A 24,540-nucleotide genomic window follows, 5' to 3' on the forward strand; every position below is an offset into this window, starting at 1 on the left:
AAGAAAGAAAGCAAGAAAGCAAGCAAGCAAGCAAGCAAGCAAGCAAGCAAGAAAGAAAGAAAGAAAGAAAGAAAGAAAGAAAGAAAGAAAGAAAGAAAGAAAGAAAGAGAAGGAAAGAAAGAAAAAGAAGGGAGGAAGGGAGGGAAGGAGAGTATCTTAGTAAAATTGTGTCATTAGGTTTCATTGCTTAAAAATAAAAACTTTTTTACAAAGGGAGGGGAAGGGTGGGCAGGGCAAGAGAATGTATATATATACATACATACATGTGTATGTATATATATATATATATATATATATATATATATATATACTCTGTACTCAGTTTTGAATATACTTTGAAAGTTCTGGGTGAGGAAGGGGTTAAGTAGTAAAGTGCATTAGAAGATCCTGCATAACACACACACACACACACTCTCTCTCTCTCTCTCTCTCTCTCTCTCTCTCTCTCTCTCTCTCTCTCTCTCCTCTACTCTCTCTCTCCCCCTCTTCCCCTCCCCCTCCCTCTCTCTCAAACTGGGAGAAACTTCTGATCTCACTGTTAACCCTTCACGACCCTCAGCCCCAGCCCCAGTGTGCAGTCCCCTCAGAGAGCTGTCACTGGTGACCTCCCCCCCCAGTCACTCTGCACTTGAGTGACATTCTGGCTGCCCTGGCCTTTAGAAAGAGAAGCCGCTGTCGTGTTGGAACAACAGGTCTCCCTGACTACAGCGACTGCCCAGTGATTCTGGAAAGAGTAAGTAAATGAAAGAAATACCCCACACCCAGGGCGCCCGGGGAGAAAGGCCTCGAGGGCTGCAAGCTCAGCCAGCTCTGGGGCCCGGCTGTGCGGAGGGCTAGTGGCACGGTCTCGGGGCCAGGACCGGAGGCAGAACACTTGTCTAGCTGTCCAGTCCCACGCGGAGTGAGTCCTCCTTTGCCAATGAACACAGACGATCCTGATTTTTTTTTTGGGGGGGGGGCGAGGGTGGGGAGGAGACAACTGCTAAGTTGAAGCAAACAGAGACACTGTTCTAACTGTTCCATCGTTTTCTTGTGCACGCAAACATTATCTAGGGGTATTTAAGCCCTGTAAGCCCTAGTATGGGGGCCCCCCGCAGGGCGGAGTTTAAGGTAGGTCAAAGGTAGCTCAACCACAATGCGCATCCCAGTGATGGAAGGAAGTGTGGGAAGGATCCCTCCTTACACTCTCTGCTGTTTCTAAAGCTGAGACTGCCCTGTTCTCCAAAGCAACCCCCACCCAGAAGCATGTGCACTAATTCGTCTGGTAACACACGCACTTAACAGGACTTACAGGCCAGCCTTACTGTGAACAAGTACTTAGAAAATATAAGAGAAAATGACCAGGACTGGGCCAGAGAGAGTCGAGCGGTCAGGGACTTGCCGGGGGCGGGGCAGTCAGCCCTGGCTTGATCCCTGCGTTGCCCTGAGCACCGCCAGGAGCCGTCCCTGGGCACCAAGCCATGAAGAACCCTTGGGCCCAGCCAAGTGTGGCCCCAAACCACCCCTCCCCACCCCCACAAATTTTTTTTTCTTCAAATTCTGAGAAGAGTCTACGGCAAACTGAAACGCCTGCAAGCTCCAGTCTTTCCAATTCCATGCTTTAGCTCCCAATTTATTCTCGGCTTTAAGTACCTGCAATCAAAATATTCCTTTACGTTCCTTTAGGCATTTCCATCAATCTACAACAGGCTCAGTAGCTAGGATCTAGAAGCAAAAGCTCTGACTTAATGGCTGACCTCGGCTAAGGGAGATGTTATATAAACATTTCACTACAGAGGCTGGAGCGATAGCACAGTGGGTAGAGCGTTTGCCTTGCACGCAACCAACCCGGGTTCGATTCCCAGCATCCCGTATGGTCTCCCAAGCAGCCCCAGGAGTGATTCCTGAGTGCATGAGCCAGGAGTAACCCCTGTGCACTGCCTGGTGTGACCCAAAAAGCAAAAAACAAAACATTTCACTACAAACAATGTCCATCAGTTGCCCTCAATACTGGTACATATTAATGAGACTGCCATATTAGTTATAAATTATTCAGGCATAAAGATGAAAATGGTGTCAGTCTGGATAGCCCGTGGAGGAGTATATTTAACTACATTGGCAGCTAACTAAATTAATATGAATCAACATCAACGGTAACTAGCTCCTCTCTTCGATCAGCTGGAGGCCCCCCATCCCCACCTGCCTCCCCCCAGCACCTCCGCTCCCTCACCCCAGCCTCTGCGTGCTCCTCTCTGGATAACCTCACTTCCTAGCCGGCTCGGGCCCACTCCCAGGGCCTGAGGAAGCGCAGATCCCGGCTCTTCTCACCAACTCTGCTCCCTTCTCTTCTTCTCTTCGCCCCCAGAGGGACCTCCAGGCTCTTCCTCTCCCCCCCTCCTCCCTCCCCCTCAGGCCTTCCCCTGACCGCTAGTGTCAAAACTATTATTTCTTAAAAGAGGGAAAACAGACATACAAGGAATTGCTGAAAGACGTTTTTGTTAGTGCAAAAATTTATAAATACTTCTAAGAATAAAGAAGCTTAGGCCAAAACTAAAGGAAGAAAAAAAAATAAAATAAAAGCTAGCTTTTTTGGGGGCTGGAGTGATAGCACAGCGGGTAGGGCGTTTGCCTTGCACGCGGCCGACCCGGGTTCGAATCCCAGCATCCCATATGGTCCCCCGAGCACCGCCAGGAGTAATTCCTGAGTGCATGAGCCAGGAGTGACCCCTGTGCATCGCTGGGTGTGACCCAAAAAAGCAAAAAAAAAAAAAAGCTAGCTTTTATGACCCTTAAAGATCCGACTGCTAATTGCTAGTTTAGAGGAACGGGAGGCAAGTAATTCAGACCTCAAAGGCTAAACTTAATTTCTTAAGATTAAATTTGGTTTAACAAAAAGTATTGCTTCTAGCCTAGAATGAAAATTAAAATTTTTCTTCAATGAGTGAAGTGGGTCCTTCCAATAGTAAACTGCACGAAGGACATAAGCTGACTTTTCTTTCCACAGACACCCAGCCTTTGGCCTCGGCGTGCCGACCTGCTCAGGGTGGATGGAGAAGCACCCTTCGGCCACCGGACTTGAAAAACTCACCCAGCACCAAGAAAGATGAAAGCAGTGACAAGTGGCTCCAAAGACCTTTTCTCGGGGCTGGAACGATAGCACAGCGGGGAGGGCGTTTGCTTTGCCTGGGTTCGATTCTCAGCATCCCATATGGTCCCCCTGGCACCGCCAGGAGTAATTCCTGAGCCCAGGAGCCAGGAGTAACCCCTGTGCATCGCTGGGCGTGACCCAAAAAGCAAAAGGAAAAAAGAGAGGGGGGGGGGGGAGGAGGAAAGGGGAACATTTCCAAGGCTGCAGAATCTGAAAACCGCGCCCCTGTTACAGATGAGACTCAAGGCTCATCTGCAGCCTGCATGATGCAGCTGTGTGAGTCACCGATGCCTGACCCCCTGCCCCCTTTTCTGAGGGGGTCTCCCAGGGGTCTCCCGGTCGTGCTTAGGGGGCCAGTCCTAGCACAGAACTGAGCCCGGCTGTGCGGGGCAGGACCTGGAGCTCAGGCTGCTGATACAGTGCTGAGGGCCCCAAGAACGACACCCTAAGGGGCTCGAGGGACCACAGGGGGCCGAGGACCGATCCGGGACCACCCGGCCAGGCCGCACTCCAGCCCGGGGGTCTGTCTCCATATCCCTGGAGTGAGGCCTTCAGCCCCAAAACGGGGGAATCCAATTTCTCTAGGTTTAGATCTTCACATATGTACTCTTACCTTTGATAAAAATCACAGTGTCTGGGGAAAATCTTACTGATTTTCCAACTGTTTACCCAATTCTACACATTCTGCTTCTCATGTTTACCTGACCCGCTCTCTATTTATATATGTGTATGTGTATTTTGGGAAGTTTCTAGAAAACCACTTCAGAAAAAAACACAAGTATAGATATTAATGACGAGAAAAAAATAATAAAGGCAGTAAAAAATGTGCTAGTCTTTTCTGTCTTCACATAGCCTCCTGTGAAAATCTACACTGATTGTTGCTCCTGCCAGTTTGCATCAAATAATTTTGATGACCTTCAAACGATGATGTGTTTCAGGAGAGCACGTAGGGCCAGCTACTCCTTAATATTTAAACCAAAAAAAAAAAAAAATCATGGGGCTGGAGCAATAGAACAGAGGGTAGGGCGTTTGCCTTGCACTCAGCCGACCCGGGTTCGATTCCCAGCATCCCATATGGTCCCCTGAGCACTGCCAGGAGTGACTCCTGAGTGTAGAGCCAGGAGTCAGCCCTGAGCATTGTCAGGTGTGACCCCCAAAAAAAAAAAAATCAAGAAAACGAGCAAGGGAGCTGGAGCAATAGCACAGCGGGTAGGGCGTTTGCCTTGCACTCGGCCGACCCGGGTTCGATTCCCAGCATCCCATATGGTCCCCTGAGCACTGCCAGGGGTGATTCCTGAGTGCAGAGCCAGGAGTAACCCCTGTGCATTGCCGGGTGTGACCCAAAAAGCAAAAAAAAAAAAAAAGAAAAAAGAAAACGAGCAAGGCAACATCAAGCCAATCATAACTTTGAGACAGAAATGGCTCTGTTACCCTGAGAAATAAAAACCCCGTGTTACAGAGGGGGAGGAACCCCTGAGCCGGGCCCCTCACTGCGGGGCATTAGGAGACGAGGGAAGAAGTTCTCTTCCCTCCTCGAGGTATTCGCTCACTCAGTAACTGGGATCATGTCACAGAGTCGACTTTTCTCAGCATAACGCGCTTGTGCTCAGTAACGGGAACGGTTCGGTGGGGCGAGACAGAGGTGGCGGTTCCCACGGGCTCCCACGAGAGCCTGCCGCCTCCCCAGAAGTGAAAGTGCTCACAGGCTAGGATCGAAAATCATTAACAGTGAAACAAAAAGAAAATCTACGATCCGCTCAGCCGACGGACCTCCCCAACCGCGCGCTTCCTGGCCCGTGCTGGCGGCTGGCTGTCCAGTTCCGTGTGGCGCACTCTGGGCCCGGGACGGCCTCGGTTTGCTGAGAGCTGAGCCCTGACGGTAGCCTCGCCCTTCACCTGCGTCCTCTGCATCGAGATGCTTCGCTTCTCGGACCTCGGTGAGCTCTGAGGCCAACCCCTCCTCAGCGCCCGATCCACGCAGGCTGAGCACTGTTGTTCTATCCTCTGGCCCTTTGAGGACCCTCCTGCCCTCGCATCTCCCACCGCAAGCCCACAGCGCACGGAGCTTTTCCCATCCCAAACATACCAGGTCCAGGCCCGAGTATAAAGACTTAAAAGCAAAGACAAAAGGGAACCACGCAACACAAGCCACAATTCACCAAGCTATACACAAGAAGGGTGGAGACAAACACGCTCGTGTTGACTGATGAATTCCAAATGTCAGACCTGAGGGAGAGCACACAGGTTTTGCAGCGAAACATTCAGTATGAAGAGTTTCATGCGTGTGCGAGTGTATGCATGTGTATGTATGTATGTGTGCACATATATTAGGATAGATGTGATGATACTGAGGAGGAGGAGGAGGAGGAAGAGGAGGATGACGATGCAGATGCTGGCAATGATCAATGTGCCACGATCTGTCCCAGTGGTCCCCCAACCTCTGAAACCCTTCCTTCCCGACAAATCAGAGAGAAAAGCACGACTTGAAGTCACACTGCCTCCGAGCTGCTGGCGTCCGAGAGCGGGGGACCCGCCCCCACCCCGGCTCCACTGCGTCCCTGCCTGGGTTGTCTCTGCAGAAACTGCTCCATCACTGCTTCAACGAGCCAGAAGATACTTGGGCGCTATTTTTTTTTTTTTTACTTAATTAACAGAAGCTCAGTATGACTTCAAGCATAATTTAACTTTTGATTTGCATATTTAATAATAGGAACATGTTACGAATTGAGCCATAAATATCAGACATGCAAGGAACTGGAGAATGTCAAGGACTGGAGTGAGCCTTAAGCCTCACAAGGCTCCGATGAGGAACTGAAGCCTCAGGCGGCCACGTGGCCTGGGCCCGCACACTTCCCCGGCAGCGGCCCTGAGGAGGGAGCCCAGGGCTGGTCACTGCGATGCGGCCAGACGGCCCCTTTATTCCCGAGAATAACCTTAAGTACTGTCCACCCTAAGTACTGTCCACCTACGACTTATCTTGTGAAGTCCTTTTGTTCTTTACTTCTCGAAGTGCCATTTATACAAAATGCTAGCACACGAACTACTTATATTATCAGGGGCTGGAGCCATAGCACAGCGGGGAGGGCATTCGCCTTGCACGCAGCCAACCCGGGTTCGAATCCCAGCATCCCATATGGTCCCCTGAGCACCACAAAGGGTAATTCCTGAGTGCGGAGCCAGGAGTAACCCCTGTGCATCGCCGGGTGTGACCCCAAAAGCAAAAAAACAAAAACAAAAACAAAACAAAAAACTGAACAGCTGGACCCCTCGTGCAGAAATGCTCCTTCCTGCACTCCAGCCGCTAGCGCCGCCTGCTGGCGTACGGGCTTTGGGCCTGGGGTGCTCACTTCCCGTCACTCCCCTTTATTTCAGGGTGAGGAAAAGGAGCTGACGGCCTAAGGCGCTTGAAATTACGTGTTAGAAAACAAGTTCCAACATTTAACGAGGAGTTTTACGGAAACTTCCCGTGAGTTCTGGGGAGACTGACGGTTCTGGGTTCTTCATGAAATCACATGTGCTCTCACACCCAGCCTGTGAGGCTAAGCCCAGATTACCTTCGGCTGTGGATGTTCTTCCTGTTAGACTAGCACAGAAGTCGAGGGATACTAAATTCTCAGCTGAATTCTAAATTTGAATTCTAATTCAGAAAAAGAGAAAAAACCTTTGAAAAAGACAGATGTTTTGGAGACTGGCACGGAAAGTCGGAGGGTGGGCGGGAGGGTCCCGGGGAACCGTCCCGGGACGCGGCGGAGGGCGGCACCCACAGACCGGGAGGGGTGGGGAGAGTCACGGAACCCATCCTCCCTCGGAACCTGGCGACACTGGGTTCCAGACTTGCAGCCTCCAAAACTCTGAAAAGAAACGTCTGTTGTTTTAAACCAATAAAGAAAAAAAGAAAAAGAAAAAGAGCAAAACTCAGTTACCATGTTAGAAACATCAGAACCTGGAAGTAGCTGATCATTTCATCTTCCAGGTGAGATGAGAGCCGGGGAGACAGCAGTAATTCAGAGGCTGCCTGCCTTGCCTTGCACACGGCCAGCCCGGGTTCGACCCCCGGCACCCCATCCACACACCCGAGTCCACCAGGAGTGAGCCCCGAGAACAAAGCCGGGGAAGCCTGAGCACAGCAGGGTGCGACCCAGAAACAACAACAACAAAAGAGAGGTAAGATCTATTAATAATCTTGCCTGAATATAAAAAAGCAGGCACGCCTAATTTGGTGTCAGGTAAAACAGACTGACAGGTAGAAACCAAAAACTAATTCCACTGAGACCATGAAACGTGACCAGCAGAGCCCGGCCAGGCGGGCTCCAGCCGGAGTGCTCCGTGTGCAGGAGGAAGCCTCGGCTCAGGACCGGCCCGCACGGGCCAGAGCCACGGGCCCAACCGAGAGCTCCGGAGCCAGGGCCACGAGGGGCCCAGACCCAAACAAGGACAAGGACAGGCTGAGGAAACCCAGGCCGAGGGGCCCGAGAGACCTGCCTCCATCCCAGGAGCCGCTGCTGCCCCAGCGCCACCGGGCGTGACCCCAGGGCTCGAGGGCGCCAGGGGGAGCCCTGAGACGGCGCAGTGTGGTCGGGTGTGGTCAGCCCCCCAGCCAGAAAGACAGGACGTGAGAAAAGCCAGCTGGGCTCTGAATGACCCACGCTGCAGCTCACAGGACGGGCAAAAGGCTGCTCAGGAGACGTCGCTGAGGCTGGAAACTTGAATAAAAACATTTCTCTCTCTCTCTCTCTCTCTCTCTCTCTCTCTCTCTCTCTCTCTCTCTCTCTCTCTCTCTCTCTCTCTCTCTCTCTTTCTCTCTCTCTTTCTTTGTTTCTTTCTTTCTTTCTTTCTTTCTTTCTTTCTTTCTTTCTTTCTTTCCTTTCTTTCTCTCTTTCTATCTTTCTTCCTATATATGCCTAAAGGTCTTTTAAAATCAGAAGGAAAATAGGAAATTGTAACAACCTCTTACTTTTCTCTAACGGTGGTCAAGATGTAAGGAGGTATATAAGATATAACACAGCTACTGAGTTCAGGGTCAACAATTTCACATTTGGAAAAGCGGCTGGTTTCCAACCACCTGTAAGTGCACCTCAGACTGGCCCCGGCAATGCGTTCCCCCACCCAAACCCTCTTCATGAAGAAATAAGGTTTCTGTTGTCTATAAATATCCAAAAATATAATCCCAAAATGTGAAGGATTTCTTGTTGCTGAACAAAACCTCATCCATTTTTTTAAATAAGTACCAGCTATGTAACGTATGACGATATATGGGATATATACTCTAGGAAATGCAAGTTTCTGAAAATCACACAGGGCCGTGGCCTCCAGCAGGGAAGGACACCGGACTCTGCCCGGGGCACGGGGAGGGAGAGCCCCAAGGCTTCCCGTCTATGACCGTGATAAATCACACATGAGGGCAAGGAGAAACACAGCTTCACCTCAAAACTAAGAGAGCCCAAGGGAGGGAGCAGGCGGGAGAAAGGAGAGGGGGGGGGGTGTCCCCACTCAACCAACCTTTAGCCGGCGGGAAGGGGTGGGGAGGGAGGGAGTCCGAACAGAGCTCCAGCGGGAACTGCAGCAGCTCTTCGTTATCTGCAGAGGCTTGAGAGGAGAGACAGACACCAGTTATTCAGCCACAGACTAGGGTTAACTTGTTAAAATTAAGAATCTGTACTAGCATCTACACCCCCCCTCCTTGAGGACATTGTCCTTGCTCCTCCCGCAGGGAGCTGAGGTTAACTGAGCTACTCCCACAACAGTGCCCCTGAGGCACACCCAATTCCATCAAGCGCAAATAATCTTGGATTGCTTTTCCCCTTCCTTTATGTCACTTGCATGGTTTAGCGATGTCCTCTTTGTATCGACACAGGAAGACTGTTGATGGCATGCTTTGTAACATGGGAGTTAATTGACTCCAAAATAATATTCAGTCCTGGGCATATTTACTTGACTTACGCTTCAGTTGCCCTTAGTTCCTAGCACTCCAAGAGTAGAAACTGGATGGACCCAGGGCAAGCTGTGAGCTACCCTGGCATCAAAAACGGGGACAAGCTAAGTGCCATAAGTATAATAAGAACATGGTCACGGGGGGCTGGAGCGATAGCACAGCGGGTAGGGCGTTTGCCTTGCATGCGGCCAACCCGGGTTCGATTCCCAGCATCCCATATGGTTCCCTGAGCACTGCCAGGGGTAATTCCTGAGCACAGAGCCAGGAGTGGCCCCTGAGCACTGCTGGGTGTGACCCCCCCAAAAAAAAAGAACATGATCATGGGACAAACTCTGTCATGACTCCAAAAGAAGTAACTGACTAAGGACCCTGCTTGGGTTAGGAAAGACTAACCTGGCCTGAGGACTGTGGTCTGGGCTAGATAGTGAGATGTCCCCAGGAAGGGCCAACCTTTAAGCTTAATATATCTCTTACTATGTTCATACAAAATAACTTGAAATATTATCAGAAGTAAATTTACTATGACTGTTCAAACGGATTACGAGCTGAGGAGAGGAGAAGGCAACACACCCTGGACGGAATCCCGCCCTTGAGCGGGTCTCCTAGGAATCTGGCGTGCTGAGCCCTCAGATGAGGTCTTGTCCCTGAGTTCACCTCCTGGAACTTCCCTGAGGAGTGGCGTCCCCTCTGTTTGCTGTTCTGAGATGTTCAGCCCCCCGTGTGTACCCCTCCCTTCAGGACTGCTGTGTAACTGTGCTGTAAGGGGAGAGACGAGGAGGATGAGGAGGACGAGAACTGAGACTCTGGAAGACGTTGGGACTTGGGGACTTTGAAGGCCAGGAGGAGGGCTGGAGGACGACGATGACTGGAAGTAGGGGACCAAGAGACCACGATGAGAGGAAGAAGACGCAGCGAAGGAGAGGACGTGGCGGTCTGCGAGGAGAAAGGCTGAGGGAACTCTGATGGCTGCGCCACGACCGAAACCATGACTAGACTGCGCCGTCAGGGGAGAGACGGAACTACGCTGGGAGGAGAGAAACGAACTGTCTACGGTCCAGCCTGGGGCCCGGACTAGCTCCTGTTTCTCTGTTCCTTCGTCTGCTGCCGTTGTCCACTGGCCTGGGGAGGCGGCTCTCGGCCACCGAACGCTCACGTCCTCCATGTGTGCCCGCGTTTTTCCTATGGAAACTCAGACCCCACCCCCCTGCACCCTGTGCTTCTCCCTTTCTCCTGGGCTTCCCCCTCTCCCGGGCCTCCTTCCCCAGGGGCACACTGGGAGGAGCACGGACAACACACAAGCCCACCAGCAGAGCCCTGGAAGGAGCAAGCCGGCAGTGAGAATCACTACCATCCCGCTCTGCACCTGGCCTTGGCTACCCCCACCCGACCCTGCACCTGACCTTGGCTACCACCACCCGACTCTGCACCTGACCTTGGCTACCACCACCCGACTCTGCACCTGACCTTGGCTACCACCACCCGACTCTGCACCTGACCTTGGCTACCACCACCCGACTCTGCACCTGACCTTGGCTACCACCATCCCACTCTGCACCTGGCCTTGGCTACCACCACCCGACTCTGCACCTGACCTTGGCTACCACCACCAGACTCTGCACCTGGCCTTGGCTACCACCACCCAACTCTGCACCTGGCCTTGGCTACCACCACCCGACTCTGCACCTGACCTTGGCTACCCCCACCCGACTCTGCACCTGACCTTGGCTACCACCACCCGACTCTGCACCTGACCTTGGCTACCACCACCCGACTCTGCACCTGACCTTGGCTACCACCACCCGACTCTGCACCTGACCTTGGCTACCACCACCCGACTCTGCACCTGACCTTGGCTACCACCACCCGACTCTGCACCTGACTTTGGCTACCACCATCCCACTCTGCACCTGACCTTGGCTACCACCACCAGACTCTGCACCTGACCTTGGCTACCACCACCAGACTCTGCACCTGACCTTGGCTACCACCACCCGACTCTGCACCTGACCTTGGCTACCACCATCCCACTCTGCACCTGACCTTGGCTACCACCACCAGACTCTGCACCTGACCTTGGCTACCACCACCAGACTCTGCACCTGACCTTGGCTACCACCACCAGACTCTGCACCTGACCTTGGCTACCACCACCAGACTCTGCACCTGACCTTGGCTACCACCACCCGACTCTGCACCTGGCCTTGGCTACCACCATCCCACTCTGCACCTGACCTTGGCTACCACCACCCGACACTGCACCTGACCTTGGCTACCACCACCCGACTCTGCACCTGGCCTTGGCTACCACCACCCGACACTGCACCTGACCTTGGCTACCACCACCCGACTTTGCACCTGACCTTGGCTACCACCACCCGACTCTGCACCTGACCTTGGCTCTTTGGTGCTAACGAGAGCAGTCATTATCTGTCTTCTTTGATAAATATTTGAACACATCGTTTAATACAGCTACTTCACTAAAACTCAATGCTGTACACAGACTTTAATCACTGAAGATTTTTAGCTAATCATGCATATTTCTGTCAGCAAGTCAGGAATCTTATTCCTCTACTATTTTTGTTTCAGAACACATAAATGAACACTGATTACCCGGACTTCTCGGAATACATTAAAAATGGTACTTTTCAGGATTAAATTTTATCTGTGTGGTTTCTCCTGGTCTTGATTTCCTCTCTGCCTCTTCCTCACATCTGTCTCTAAATTTCTTTCAGTAAAAATTATTCTGCTTCAATTAAAAAAAAAGGTTAAAAAAAAAAGGTACTTCCTAAATTTCACTGGAGAAAGAGTAACTCTGAGACTCTGCTAGGTATGACAGGAACTTTCCTGAGAAAGACACATAATGCATACGACATTAATGACATCGGATGCCTTGACATTCTCTCCAAACCAGGTGGAAACCTGTACATTTCTGTAGAATATGCCCTAATTTACTCTACAGAAACATCCAGCATCTTTTCACATGTGAAAAATATCCTATATGCTTATCCACACAGCTAGCCCGACAAAAACAAAACAGAAAATTCAGACACGCGCCTCCCCACAGACCCCGGCTCTGCGGCATTACTCCCAGGGCCAGCACCTGGACACAGCACAACAGCCTTCCCGACGGAGACGCGGACAGAGGGCCGAGACAGGCACAGGGTGGGAGATGACACACAGCCATCGGAAAAGACAGAGCCCAGCAATTCGCCACAACGGGGACAGAACTAGAGGGAAATAGAGTCAAGAGGGCGATGGCGGATGATCCCATCCAAGAGGCGCATCAAGGGCAGAGACAACACCCAGTGAGAAGAGTCTGGCAACAGGACGGAGTGAGCAGGGACAGAGACGGGGAGGAGCCAAGGACAGGGTGGTGCTGGGGGAGTGACAGTAACACCCAATGCCTACAGTGGAAACACCCAGCACTGTTAGAAATCCCGCTACCTCACACCTGGCACTGTTATAAACCCCACTACCTCAAAAAAAAAAAAAAAATGAAATAAAATAACATTAATCCAGGGAGCAAGAAAGGCAAGCAAGGAAACTAGCGGAGTTCTAGCTCTCACTGAACTTCACTGCGTGCAAACACGCCCATCCCGCACAGGTGTTTACCTCTTTGCGATGACTTTTCCACCTGCGTTTTCGCGGTCTGTAAAGCCTGGTTTTTGTCAAAGGTGATTGCGACGGCTGTGACTGTGACCTAGGATCACGAAAGCCACAGTTAGCAAAACAAAGCGAACTAATGGAACTGCCAACTCTCGGTTTCACACATCATTCCCAGCGCTGGGGATGACGGAAAGTCGGACATCCCGTGGGGCGCGTGGTGGTGCCCATCTGATCCCAGAACTCGGCGCGCGGTCTGAAGGCAGCGACATGCCGAGGCTGTCTTCAGGGCGGGGCCGTGAGGCCTAAGCGCTTGGTGCCGGCACACGTGTAACACGGAAGTGGCTGAGATCAAAGCTGGAGGCCACGAGAGTCTCAGCCAGGAGTAAACCCACTGAAAATCTCAGGTACTCGAGGTTTGTGACCAAAATCCCCAGGCTCTCAGGGAGTTAGGGATGGGCAACCTCCCCCGGCCCCCTCTTCTTCCAAAGCCCACGAACTGCCTCGGCACCAGATAAACTCATGAACCGCCCATGACCCAGAGACTCATCAGTAAGTCTCAGAAGAGATCTACACACTGCAGAGATGCTTCAGGCCCCAGCCAGGCTGAGTCTCATCCAGGGCACCCCGGCGTGGGGCAGGTGAGCCCCCAGCCCGCCCAAACAGAGCCCTGGCAGCAAAACACCTCCATAATTTAATTGTGGCCATGCTCATGGATGGACTCCACAAGTGGCTGCACTTGCGGCCACGCAACATCTCATCACTGATATGCCAGGAGCAGCACAGCACATCAGATGGGATATATAGTAGAGGCAACTGATCTCGATCAAGAAAACACTGGGCTGGAGCGAAAGCACAGCGGGGAGGGCATTTGCCTTGCACGCGGCCGACCCAGGTTCGATTCCCAGCATCCCATATGGTCCCCCGAGCACCTCCAGGAGTGATTCCTGAGTGCAGAGCCAGGAGTAACCCCTACACATCACCAGGTGTGACCCCAAACGCAAAAAAACAAACAAATGAAAATATTATCACACGTAGCTCAACCTCTAACATCATGTTAGCAATCTCTGATACAAGAGCTTAGTGGCGCCAGGGTTCGAGTCAACAGTCTCTACACGCTTTTCCTAAGGAAATCTTTTCTGATCATTTTTAGCAAATTATTCACAACCGGCAGCATAAAATACATGATTGAGGGCCTGCGCTTGGAACAGGCGTGAGTGGTGGCTGGGAACATCGGGAATGACGGCGGTGGGAGGTGTGAGGGGGCTGGGGCGGGCACACGAACATGTACCCCATCGAGAGCGACTCTGTCAGAGTGAGGTCGACTTGAAAGCCTGAGGCCGTGCTGGGTGAGACTCTGGTTACCTGGATCGCCTCGTCCTCGGGCAGGGAGACGGTGAAGTCGGCGTGGCAGAGGCAGCAGGGGCTCATGGAGCGGAGCTTGAAGTACAGGCTCTGTGGGAGAGAGAGAGAGAGAGGAGCGTCGCTGAGCCAGGGACGCAGAGCACGGAGCAGGAGCTCAGGGCTCACACCCGCTTGGGGCTCACACCCAGCTCTGGGCTCACACCCGCTCGGGGCTCACACCCGGCTCTGGGCTCACACCCGCTCGGGGCTCACACCCGGCTCAGGGCTCACACCCGCTCTGGGCTCACACCCGGCTCTGGGTTCACACCCGCTCGGGGCTCACACCCGGCTCTGGGCTCACACCCGCTCGGGGCTCACACCCGGCTCTGGGTTCACACCCGCTTGGGGCTCACACCCAGCTCTGGGCTCACACCCGGCTCAGGGCTCACACCCGCTCAGGGCTCACACCCGCTTGGGACTCACACCCAGCTCTGGGTTCACACCCGCTCGGGGCTCACACCCGGCTCTGGGCTCACACCCAGCTCGGGGCTCACACCGCTGGGGCTCACACCCCTCACACCCTCACACCCGGCTCTGGGCTCACACCCGGCTCAGGGCTCACACCCAGCGCTGGGCTCACACCTGGCTCTGGGCTTCAGACCACCCAACAGCACTTGGAGCACGTCAGATTCAAGAGCAGGACCCGACCCACTCTCTGGGCTCCTTCCTACATTTCAAATGCATTCTTGATTGTTTGTCTGGGGGCCACACCCCACAGTGCCCAGAGCTTACTCCTGACTCTGTGCTCAGAAATTACTTGTGGGCTCAAGGGACCATGTGAGGTGCCGGGGATCGAACCCGGGTCAGCTGCATGCCAGGGCAGGAGCCTCCCCATCGTACAATTGCTCTGACTCCTGGAATCTTTTCTCTGACACTTTTAACATATGCACAGAGAGAAAAATTTAATCCTTTTCCCCACTAGAACAAAAATAAACAATACGATGGAAAGGTTTTCCAAGAATTCCACACATGGAAGTGTTCTCTGTAATGCTTAAAGCTAAAGAGTGACTTAAAACCAAATTTATGGTATGGTGGGACCAAGCCAAAGACACCTGCACACTCTGGTTAATGGCCGGATTAAGACTGATACGTAAACAAAAGTCATTCAACCCACAACCAGCAAAGGTGCTCCACACAGTATAGCCACCTTGGTTCTCTTCAATTTCATGACTGCTAAGAACTACAGTAAGGGGCGAGAGCGATAGCACAGTGGGGAGGGCGTTTGCCTTGCACACAGCCGACCCGGGTTCAATCCCCGGCATCCCATATGGTCCCCCGAGCACCGACAGGAGTAATCCTGAGTGCAGAGCCAGGAGTAACCCCTGAGCATCGGACTATAGTCAGGAGGTTCCCACCTTGAGCAAGTTTTCACAGAGATCGTTGAAGCTCTTATTGAGGGCTTGGTTGGTCAGGTTGAGGCTGCTTAGTCGGATCACTCGCACCGACGTGAACATCTGCGAGGAGATACAACAAGGAGCGTCTCATCCCAAGTACAGTATCAGCAGACAAGCCCGACGCATAGTGAACAGACATGACCACTGTCATGTGGAACAGGGTAACACTGACACTGCAGTGAGTTCTAAGAGAACACAGGTCACACTTCTGTTGACCTGTGTTCACTTCTGTTGTCTCTGCTTAAAACGAACAGCAAAAGGCGGTTTACCTGAATTTCAGAGGTCCAATTATTTATGCCAGGCATAATTTCAGTATTGCAACTATAAAAACCTGTCAAAATAAACTGGAGTTAAAATACGACAGTAGTGTCCCTTAATTTTTTGTCATTTTCAATCATCACTGGAAGTTCCAACTGTGAGATCCCTTCTTTTTCCCTAAAAGTAAATTATTTTCCCCTAGAACTCCATGTCCTCGGTAAACTTTAAGATCATTTAGTCAACTGTCAAAAACGTTTTCTGGGGGCCAGAGTGATATGATAGCACAGCGGGTAGGGCATTTGCCTTGCATGCAGCCGGCCCAGGTTAGATCCCCGGCATCCCATATGGTCCTCAAAGCACCGCAGGAGTGATTCTTAAGTGCAGAATAACCCCTGAGCATTGCTGGGTGTGGCCCCAAAAGCAAAATAAATAAATAAATAATAGTAATAATAAAAATAATTTTAAAACTTTTTCGTGTGTAAACATGAAAGGATCCAAAAATTAATTCCACTTCAGTTCTAATGCAAATATTTATTTATTTATTTATTTATTTATTTGTCTTCCCCCTCCCAGCCTTGGAACAGCAATGCCTAGGACAGGATGCGACAGGAATTTGTTCTACCGCCCCCCCCAGGCCTGCCCACCTGAGGGCGGGGGCACGTCAGTCAGCAGAGAGTGCACGTCCTCCATGGCGTCCGTGTCGTCGATCTGAAAGACAGGCAGGCATCACTCAGTAGGCAGGAAACAGGCGAGCACTTCCAAAGGGAAAGCGTGATGGTTATTCCTTACTAAACAGATGACACAAGAGTCCAGGAAAAGTAGATATTTCCTCCTAAAATATAAAACTTTAAAAAAACACTTTTCTCTGTTACTTGTCCATTTCTCCACAACAACCACTGCAAACCTTTAACTACGACACATACCAAGGGGGTGAGCGGGATACCACGACCGAAAGTCAGTCACGAGCAACTCTGTCACCGTGTATCTCGCAGTGGTCCAGCTGAAAGGCACAGGAGCCGAGGAGAGGAGCCGTGGCCCAGAGAGGCAGCACAGCACAGCGGGCGCCGGCCTCGTACGCAGCCGACCTGGGTTGATCCCCGGCACCGCATACGGTCCCCTGAGCTCGCCAGGAGTGATGCCCGAGTGCAGAGCTAGGAGGCACCGCTGAGAATCGCCGGGTGGGGGCCCCCCAAACAAACAAACAAACAAACAAAAAGAATGAGAGAGAAAACAAGCCTTTGGGGCTAATGAATCAGCAGGTAGGACACTGGCCTTATATGCGGCAGACTCGGGTTCTATTCCCAGCATCCCACATGCGCCCAGCCAGGAGTGAGCCCCGAGTACAGAGCCAGCACAGGGTCCTGAGCACATAGCCAGGAGTCAGCCCGAGCACTGAGCCAGGAGTCAGCCCTGAGCAGAACCAGGTCTGAGCCTTGCCCAGCCCTTCAAAGAAAGGAAAGTAAAACAGATTTCCTCCCTCGACCATGAGGACATGTTTTAGAAGATGCACAAAGAGTTCCTACACACGACGGCACTTCGTGCAGTGAAGGACCTTCGCCCGAGACAGACGCGGAAGAGGGGCAGCGGCCGGTGGGACGGCCCCACACAGCCCTCACACGGCGGGTGCCTGACACAGGGCTGAGCCGCCTCATGGGCCGGCTCCCAGGAACCCACCGGGCTGCGGGAGTGGCCCCACGTGCACTCCTGGAGGCCCCCAACCTTCCCGGGGAAGATGAGATAGGATCTACTTAAAGGCAGATCTGAAACAGAGTCCAAACCTGCCTCCTCACATGGGCACCAGCCCGCTGTGCCCAGAGGTACCAACCCACAGTGAACGGTGGTCCCAACCCGCTGTGATCAGCGGTACCTACCCACAGTGAACGGTGGTCCCAGCCCGCTGTGCCCAGCGGTACCTACCCGCAGTGAGCGGTGGTCCCAACCCGCTGTGATCAGCGGTACCTACCCACAGTGAACGGTGGTCCCAGCCCGCTGTGCCCAGCGGTACCTACCCGCAGTGAGCGGTGGTCCCAGCCCGCTGTGATCAGCGGTACCAACTCACAATGAACGGTGGTACCAGCCCCTGGGAAAAGTGGTACCAACCCACTGTGAGCAGTAGTACCAGCCCGCTGTGAACGGTGATACCAGCCCGCTGTGATCAGCGGTACCAACCCACAATGAACGGTGGTCCCAGCCCGCTGTGAGCTGTGGTCCCAGCCCACTGTGATCAGAGGTATCAGCCGGCTGTGAGCGGTGGTCCCAGTCCACTGTGATCAGCGGTACCAATCCATTGTGATCAGTGGTACCAGCCCGTGTGAGCCGTGGTCCCAGCGCTGTGACCAGCGGTACCAGCGGGCTGTGAGCGGTGCAGAGCACGCCCTGGCGGGCAGTCACAGGCGGTGTCTGCGAGTGGCGGTGCGGGGGGCTGTTCTCAGCCCCTGCCTACACTGCCCTCTTAGCGCCCCCCGCTCATGGCCAACCCCCTTGGGCATTCCCCTTCTTGGCCTGAGTCCCCGCACGGCCCAGCGTGGCTCTCTGCCCGCCGGGAGCCGGGTGTCCAGGGCGCGCCACAGCGAACCTCAAGCCACGCTCAGGCTCGTCTGCAGAGTCTGCTGAGCCGGTCTCCGGCCCCGGCTTGAGGCTCTCACGGAGTTTGCTCCTCTGCCCACTGACGGCCACTGCGGCCGGGAGCGGCCCGCGCTGCCCTGCCTGGGCCACCTGACCCCCTCGGCCCGACCGTCTCCTTCCAGGCCGCGCTGCTGCCCACTCCCAGGCGAGGACCACCTGAGTCAGGATCCGCCGAGGAACAGCCTCCCCTCAGCCCCCGTGCGCCGCACAGCTGGCCACCTGGCCACCCTCAGACTGCCCACGGTGCTGTCCACCAAGCCCCCTCTCCCCCACCCCCACCAGGGAGCACGAGGGGCGCATCTGCGGGGAGGGAGGCTCCGCGAGCTTTGCCTGTCACACCCATTCTCCAGGAACGGGAACAAGACGGTCTGAGCGCACTTTCATGACGACATCAGAACTGCAGCTCCCCAACTCAGGAGGGAGCCACGGCACTCAGAAGTCAGTGCTTAAGGACTACACCTCACAGGTAAAAGTGCTCGAGTAACAAGCTATACCCCAGAAAGCGGAGAAGGAAAATGGGGGCCAGAGCAATGGCATAGCGGGGAGGGCATTTGCCTTGCATGGTGACCCGGGATGGGTTACCAATATTTTAACTCCCACACAGTCCTCCAGACGCCGCCAGGAGTAACTAAGAGTTGCGGAGCAAGGAGCAACCCCTGAGCAATTCCTCGTACGGCCCAAAAGCAAACGAAAAAATAGAAAGGAGGGAAATAAAAAAGAAATGATAGCAAGTGAAAGAATGGCATTTGAATTTAGTTAAATTCACTCGAGTTTACAAAAGTAGACCCAGGGCTTTAATATAATTTTAACCCATGTTTTAATTTTTGCAGAACTATTTCTATTATGTTAAACAGAAAAACATACTATCAAATTCTGATATTTTTAAGCTTGTTAAAAATAAAGTGTTTGGTATTTTAGCAGCTGCCATGATACGCAGTGTCAACCTCAATTTGGGACCTGGGCTTTAGCAAAAACGCGCATCTTTCCTTCCCTCCCAGACTTTAAAAATTAATCGTAGTCTATGGCCATAGCACCCTGAACACGGCCGCCGTTATCTAAAAATTAACGGTGATATAATAATACCTCCAAAACGAAAGCGTCTTTTTTCCCATGTGACAGGTCCAGTTCTGTGACTTCATCGGAGCTTTCTGACTGTGATCTTAAAAGTCTTGAGCGCTGTCTGGGTTCTGGAATGGGTGATCCTATAATTTCTTCCGACACCTCCTGGAAGAGAAAAAGAGCTGATTTGTACATTGCAAGAGTAACTCTGGAGGCCAGAGCGAGGACACGGTGAAGGTGCTGGCCTGCCTGTGGCCCAACCGATCGATCTCCAGCTGTGTACAGGGTCCCTGAGCCCCGGCAGGAGGGAGCCTGAAGCACAGAGCCACGAGCAGACCCTGAGCACCGATGGGAGTGGTCCAAAACCCCTAAAGGGAAAAAAAAAAAGTCTGACTTTTCCGGTTTGGTTTTAAACATTTACATCGATTTTTTTTTTAATTTTTTAATTTTTCTTATAAAACCATAAAACCACATCTGAGAGGGTAGGGCCAAGGACGTGAGAAAATCAGTAAAATACGTTCCCGGTCAGTAGTCCAGCATGACCTTACGCGTAAATCCACAGGGAAGCCCACTGAAGCTCCCCAGGAGCCCCTGACCCCCGAAACGTGCACATGCGCTGAGGCAGTGCTGCCATCTAGTGCCCACCCCGGAACTGGCACACCTGCCACCCAGGCTCTTCTGGGCTTTGCTTTGAAAAGTTACAGCTTGTGAAGAGACTGAAGACTGAGACCCAGACTCACTAATAACCCTCGGAACAGGAGGAGAGCAACACGTCGCAGAGATGCCACCGGACCCCGTGCCAGGCTGTCTCATCCTGGGCAACCTGGGGGTGGGGGAATGGGTGAGTCCTACCACCCACCCCAAAAGAGCCCCTGGAAACCAAAAACCTCCAGAACTCCATCCCCGCCATGCGCACAGCCACTCCACAGGCTCGGGAGAGCCTCACCCCTGAGGGCATCTGCTGGAAAACCCAGGAATGCAGGTTTTGTGACCAAACCTCCAGGCTCTCACAGAGTCGGGAGTGGGCGACTCCCCCCCGTCTCCCTGTGCTTCTGGTAGCCCGGCAGTCACACCCAGGAACTGCCTCTGGCGCCATATAAGCTCATCAATGGCCCTGATCCAGAGACTCACAAATAAACCATGAAAGAGGAAGAGAGCAACACGCCACAAAAATGCCTCTGGACCCCAAAGTCACCATCCAGTCAAAAATTTGATTCTAGCTGTATCAACCCATTTAAAATCTTAGGATTCCTGGAGCATGTGGCCACATATGCAGCCGCACAATATCTCATACTCCATACAAGGGCTTAATGGCTCCAGGGCGATACAACAATCTTCGCACACTTTCCTCTAAGGAAAAATTTTTGGATCACCTTTAGCAGATTATTCTCTTATCAGCACTGTTAACAGACACACAAAGCAAGCCTAACAATCAATTAAAAAAATATCTATCTTAATAAATACTGATCTCAAAAAATAGTGATCTCGAGAAATCCAACACATTACATGTTGCCTGTGACCAACCCAAGCACCATTCTGGAGACACTTTTCTCCGTTCTCGGCCCCTGCCTGGCACGGGTCATCTCAAATCAGAGCCGTGTCCCCTGGAGGGACCCCACGGGGCCACTCTTTGCTGCCCAGAACACGGGCCCCAAGTGAGGGCGGATACTGCGTGTGGGACAGCCAGGGATTCCCCTGGCCACGTGCCTCCAGAGCACGGCGGGGGTGACACCCCAAGTGCCCCTCGAGGAGCAGTCCCCAGGCCTCCCCAGGCCTGTGTCAGGAGCAAACAAAAGAATTCTCCCCGGATGGCAATGCTGGTAGCAAGCATAAGCCTGGAGCTAGGGTTCAGAGGTGCCCCGCCAGAGGACCAACCAATACACAATAGTATTTATTTAAAAGTGACAAAACAAGACATAACAATGTTATCCAAACACTTGCGTTTTATGGAATTAACGGTCAGAGACTCCGAAAAACAACTCGAGCCAGAGTAAATCCCCAAACACCTTTCTCCAGCGCAGGTGACGGCTGTGAGGTCACCGGCTCCGCGGAACGAGGGCAGCCGCCAGAGAGCCTGGCGAAGAAAACCAACGGCGGAAAACGCTGCCCTTTGACCCCCGTGCCGCAGACGAGCATCTTGCATCCTACTGGGAAACAAACTCCACACACATGCCTGAAAGGTGACTGCCCATGAACACAGGCCGGCAAGAGGCAAAAGCCCCCCTCTCCCTACGAACGTACAAACACACACGCCCGAGTAACAAAATGGCACCACACAGGGGAAACGGGGGTTGGCAAACACTGAAAGTCGGACGGGACAGTTCCGTGCTCGAAGTCGCATGGTCAAGGTGAGCCTCCTTCCAGGGCGACAAACAGGCACGAGGATCCTGAGAGGAGCTGAGCCGTGAGACGATGCCTCTCGGGTCCGAAATAAAGCGACGCCAAGTACGGGAACTGGGGCCGGAGGGACGGGCAGCGGGAAGGGCAGCGCCCTGCACTCGGCAAACCTGGGTTCCATCCCCATGTGGTCCCCCGAGCCCCATCAGGATAAATTCCTGAGCGCAGAGCCAGGAGTCACCCCAAACCAAGAAACACGGGGGCCAGCAAGCACAGCAGACAGCAGGGGGCGGGGTGGGGGTGGGGGGCGGAGGGGGGTTGTGTGTCCGGGCGGGGCGCAGCCGCTCCTTACCGGGGGGCTGATCTCGTACAGCTCCTTGTTCTTGGCGATGGTGTCGTTGATCTTCTTCTGCATGTGGGAGATGTGCTGCTCGTAGGAGCCGTCGTTGGGCGTCTTCCCAGCGATCTGGATGCCGCCGGGCGCGGGCAGGGCGGCCAGATACACCCCTGTGGCCGACTAGGAGAGGCGAGGAGACACGGTCAGGAGAAGCGCCCCAGGTCACTCGGCCACACGGGGGATTCTGGCCCGGCCCCGGGGCGGGCAGTGCCAGCTGGGCAGGCCGGCTGCATGGGGAAGGCCCCCCCAGGCGCCCAAAGCAGTCTCCCACAGCTCCCCTCAGGACCCTCAGGGCCACGCGGCCCCGGGAAGCTGCTCAGGGAAAGGGAATAAAAAGCTGCCGTGAGTGTTCACGCAAAGTGCGGCCACGAGCCGCTTCGCACCCAGCCAAGGGGGCTGGTGGTCAGTCGCTGTCTATCCCCGTCTCCGGCCGGCCGGCTGTTCCCTTCTCCCCGTGTGCCTGGTCCAGCCTCGCCCGCCCCTCATGCCCGTCTCCGACTCCCCCCTGCTGGTCTCATCCTCCCCCAGTCTCACCGCCCGAGTCAGCACCCCAGCCACCCCGGCTGGGGGCAGCAACTCCACAAGGGCGAGGGGGCACACTCAACAGGTGTCAGGGCCGTCCTTCCGGAAAGCTCTTCCAGGACAAAGCTCGCATCCTGCTAGGGGGCTGCTCAAGGAATTTCATCTCAGGGCCTGCTTCTCCTTTCCTTAGTGCGTATCCGTGTAAGCGGCCATCTTAAGTTCACGGCTTAATAATACCAGTCATCTTGTAGGGACACAGTAAGAGGAGCACTAAGCTCGCAGGGTGGCTCTCCTGGGACAGCTCGCTCGCGATCCCAGACCACAGTGCTCATGCCAGGTCAGTCTTTCCCAACCCCAGCAGGGTCCTTATCCAGCTGTTTCGCTTAGGGTCACGGCAGAACTTGTCCACGACCATGCTCTTAACGTATTACAAGGTTTACGGTGCCCGGTCTGTCCCGTTTGGCACCGGGGCAGCTCCCGCTCATCCACCTGTCGCTCACGCTGACACCTGGCTTCCCTACCCTTCGCTATCTTCAAAATCGCCCAGAAGACTTCGCCTCCGACAGATTTTAACTCAGTAAGTGATTACTGAGTACTGAGCCGACGGCACGACTAACCTGCCGGCAATACCGGGACACGCAGAGGGAAACTCAGGAGGGGGAAACAGTAACCAGGAAGAAACCGTGCTCGTGTGTCTGCACACGTCCCCGAGTGCCGTCACGGTCCAACGCGCTGGCAGGAGTCAGGAGACGGAGACAGAAGCACAGAGTCGGGCCAGCAAAGGAGCCGCCCTGGCGGCCACGCCCTGCAGGGCTCAGGGACCAGCCCCCCTGGGGTGTGAAAGCACACGAGCCCGGCTCCCGAGGGGACCCCAGGTCTCAGCGGCAAACGGCCACCACAACGCTCCGACGGCAGCTGTTGCCAGTGGCCAAGCCCTGCCCGAGGCTCCCCCAGACACGGGCTCGCCACCGAGGGGGACTGAGCCTCAGGCGTGAGGGATTCCAGGGGTGCTGCGGGCACAGTCACGGGCCCTGGGCATCCCGGGAGCCCAGCACCCCGTCGTTAGCGTCCAGGGCTATTCCCGATTCTTGGAGGCCTCTGACCGTTTCTTGAAAAACGCTCTTAAGGGGCTGGAGAAATGGCACAGCGGATAGGGCGTTTGCCTTGCACGCGGCCGACCCGGGTTCGATTCCCAGCATCCCATAGGGTCCCCTGAGCACGGCCAGGGGTAATTCCTGAGTGCATGAGCCAGGAGTGACCCCTGTGCATCGCCGGGTGTGACCAAAAAAAAAAAAAGAAAAACGGTCTTAATCCCATAAAACAGGACCCTGCAAAGGGCCGCCCGACTCACCGCCAAGCCCATGAGCATGTTCTCGCCCACGGTGATCTGCACCCGCAGCCCGAACAGCGCGTTCATGCCCTTGAGCTTGAGCTTGTTCATCAGCTGCGTGTGCACCTCGTACTCCATGAACGGCAGCAGGTTGCTGATGGCCGTGGCGTTGGCTTCCGCCTGCGCCTTCTTCTTCAGGCGACATAACCTGCTCGGGAGGACAAAGGCGGTGCTCCGTGGGGACGACTCCCCTGGAAAGTGCTCTGGCCAGAACGTCACTTTTCCCGAGTGGACGGACCCAGGTCTACAAGCTCCTCTCCCCGAGTTCCACGTTACAGGCTGCGGTTTAACGGCCAGTTAACAAGCAAAGGAGACGACCTCAAAATCCCCACACGTCAAGTCAGAACGGAAACCACGGGGAAACCTCGTCCAATGGCGGCCTCGCGGTTTACGATGCCCTGGAGCTGCCGTGACTGCAGAGGGTGGCAACTCTCCGTCCACCCCAGCCAGGGCCCCTGTCCCTCCCTGCACCCCCTCCCCCGCCAGCTTCCC

General features: G+C 53.9%; 1 protein-coding gene across 20 annotated transcripts in view; it reads right to left on the reverse strand.

Moving 5' to 3' along the window:
- Positions 1 to 24,540, reverse strand: part of C2CD5 (C2 calcium dependent domain containing 5) — a 92,557-nt gene that overhangs the window by 10,419 nt on the left and 57,598 nt on the right. For all 20 annotated transcript variants that reach the window (XM_055118576.1, XM_055118571.1, XM_055118564.1 and 17 more), the window contains 9 exons: positions 24,010 to 24,196; positions 22,092 to 22,256; positions 19,427 to 19,567; positions 16,363 to 16,426; positions 15,730 to 15,791; positions 15,422 to 15,520; positions 14,028 to 14,117; positions 12,672 to 12,759; positions 8,627 to 8,713 (listed from right to left, as the gene is read on the reverse strand). In XM_055118576.1, the coding sequence (XP_054974551.1) occupies positions 8,627 to 8,713; positions 12,672 to 12,759; positions 14,028 to 14,117; positions 15,422 to 15,520; positions 15,730 to 15,791; positions 16,363 to 16,426; positions 19,427 to 19,567; positions 22,092 to 22,256; positions 24,010 to 24,196 (983 nt within the window). The remainder of the gene's footprint in view (positions 1 to 8,626; positions 8,714 to 12,671; positions 12,760 to 14,027; positions 14,118 to 15,421; positions 15,521 to 15,729; positions 15,792 to 16,362; positions 16,427 to 19,426; positions 19,568 to 22,091; positions 22,257 to 24,009; positions 24,197 to 24,540) is intronic.

The sequence above is a fragment of the Sorex araneus genome, chromosome 10, assembly GCF_027595985.1.
Source record: "Sorex araneus isolate mSorAra2 chromosome 10, mSorAra2.pri, whole genome shotgun sequence".
In the NCBI taxonomy this organism is placed as follows: domain Eukaryota; kingdom Metazoa; phylum Chordata; class Mammalia; order Eulipotyphla; family Soricidae; genus Sorex; species Sorex araneus.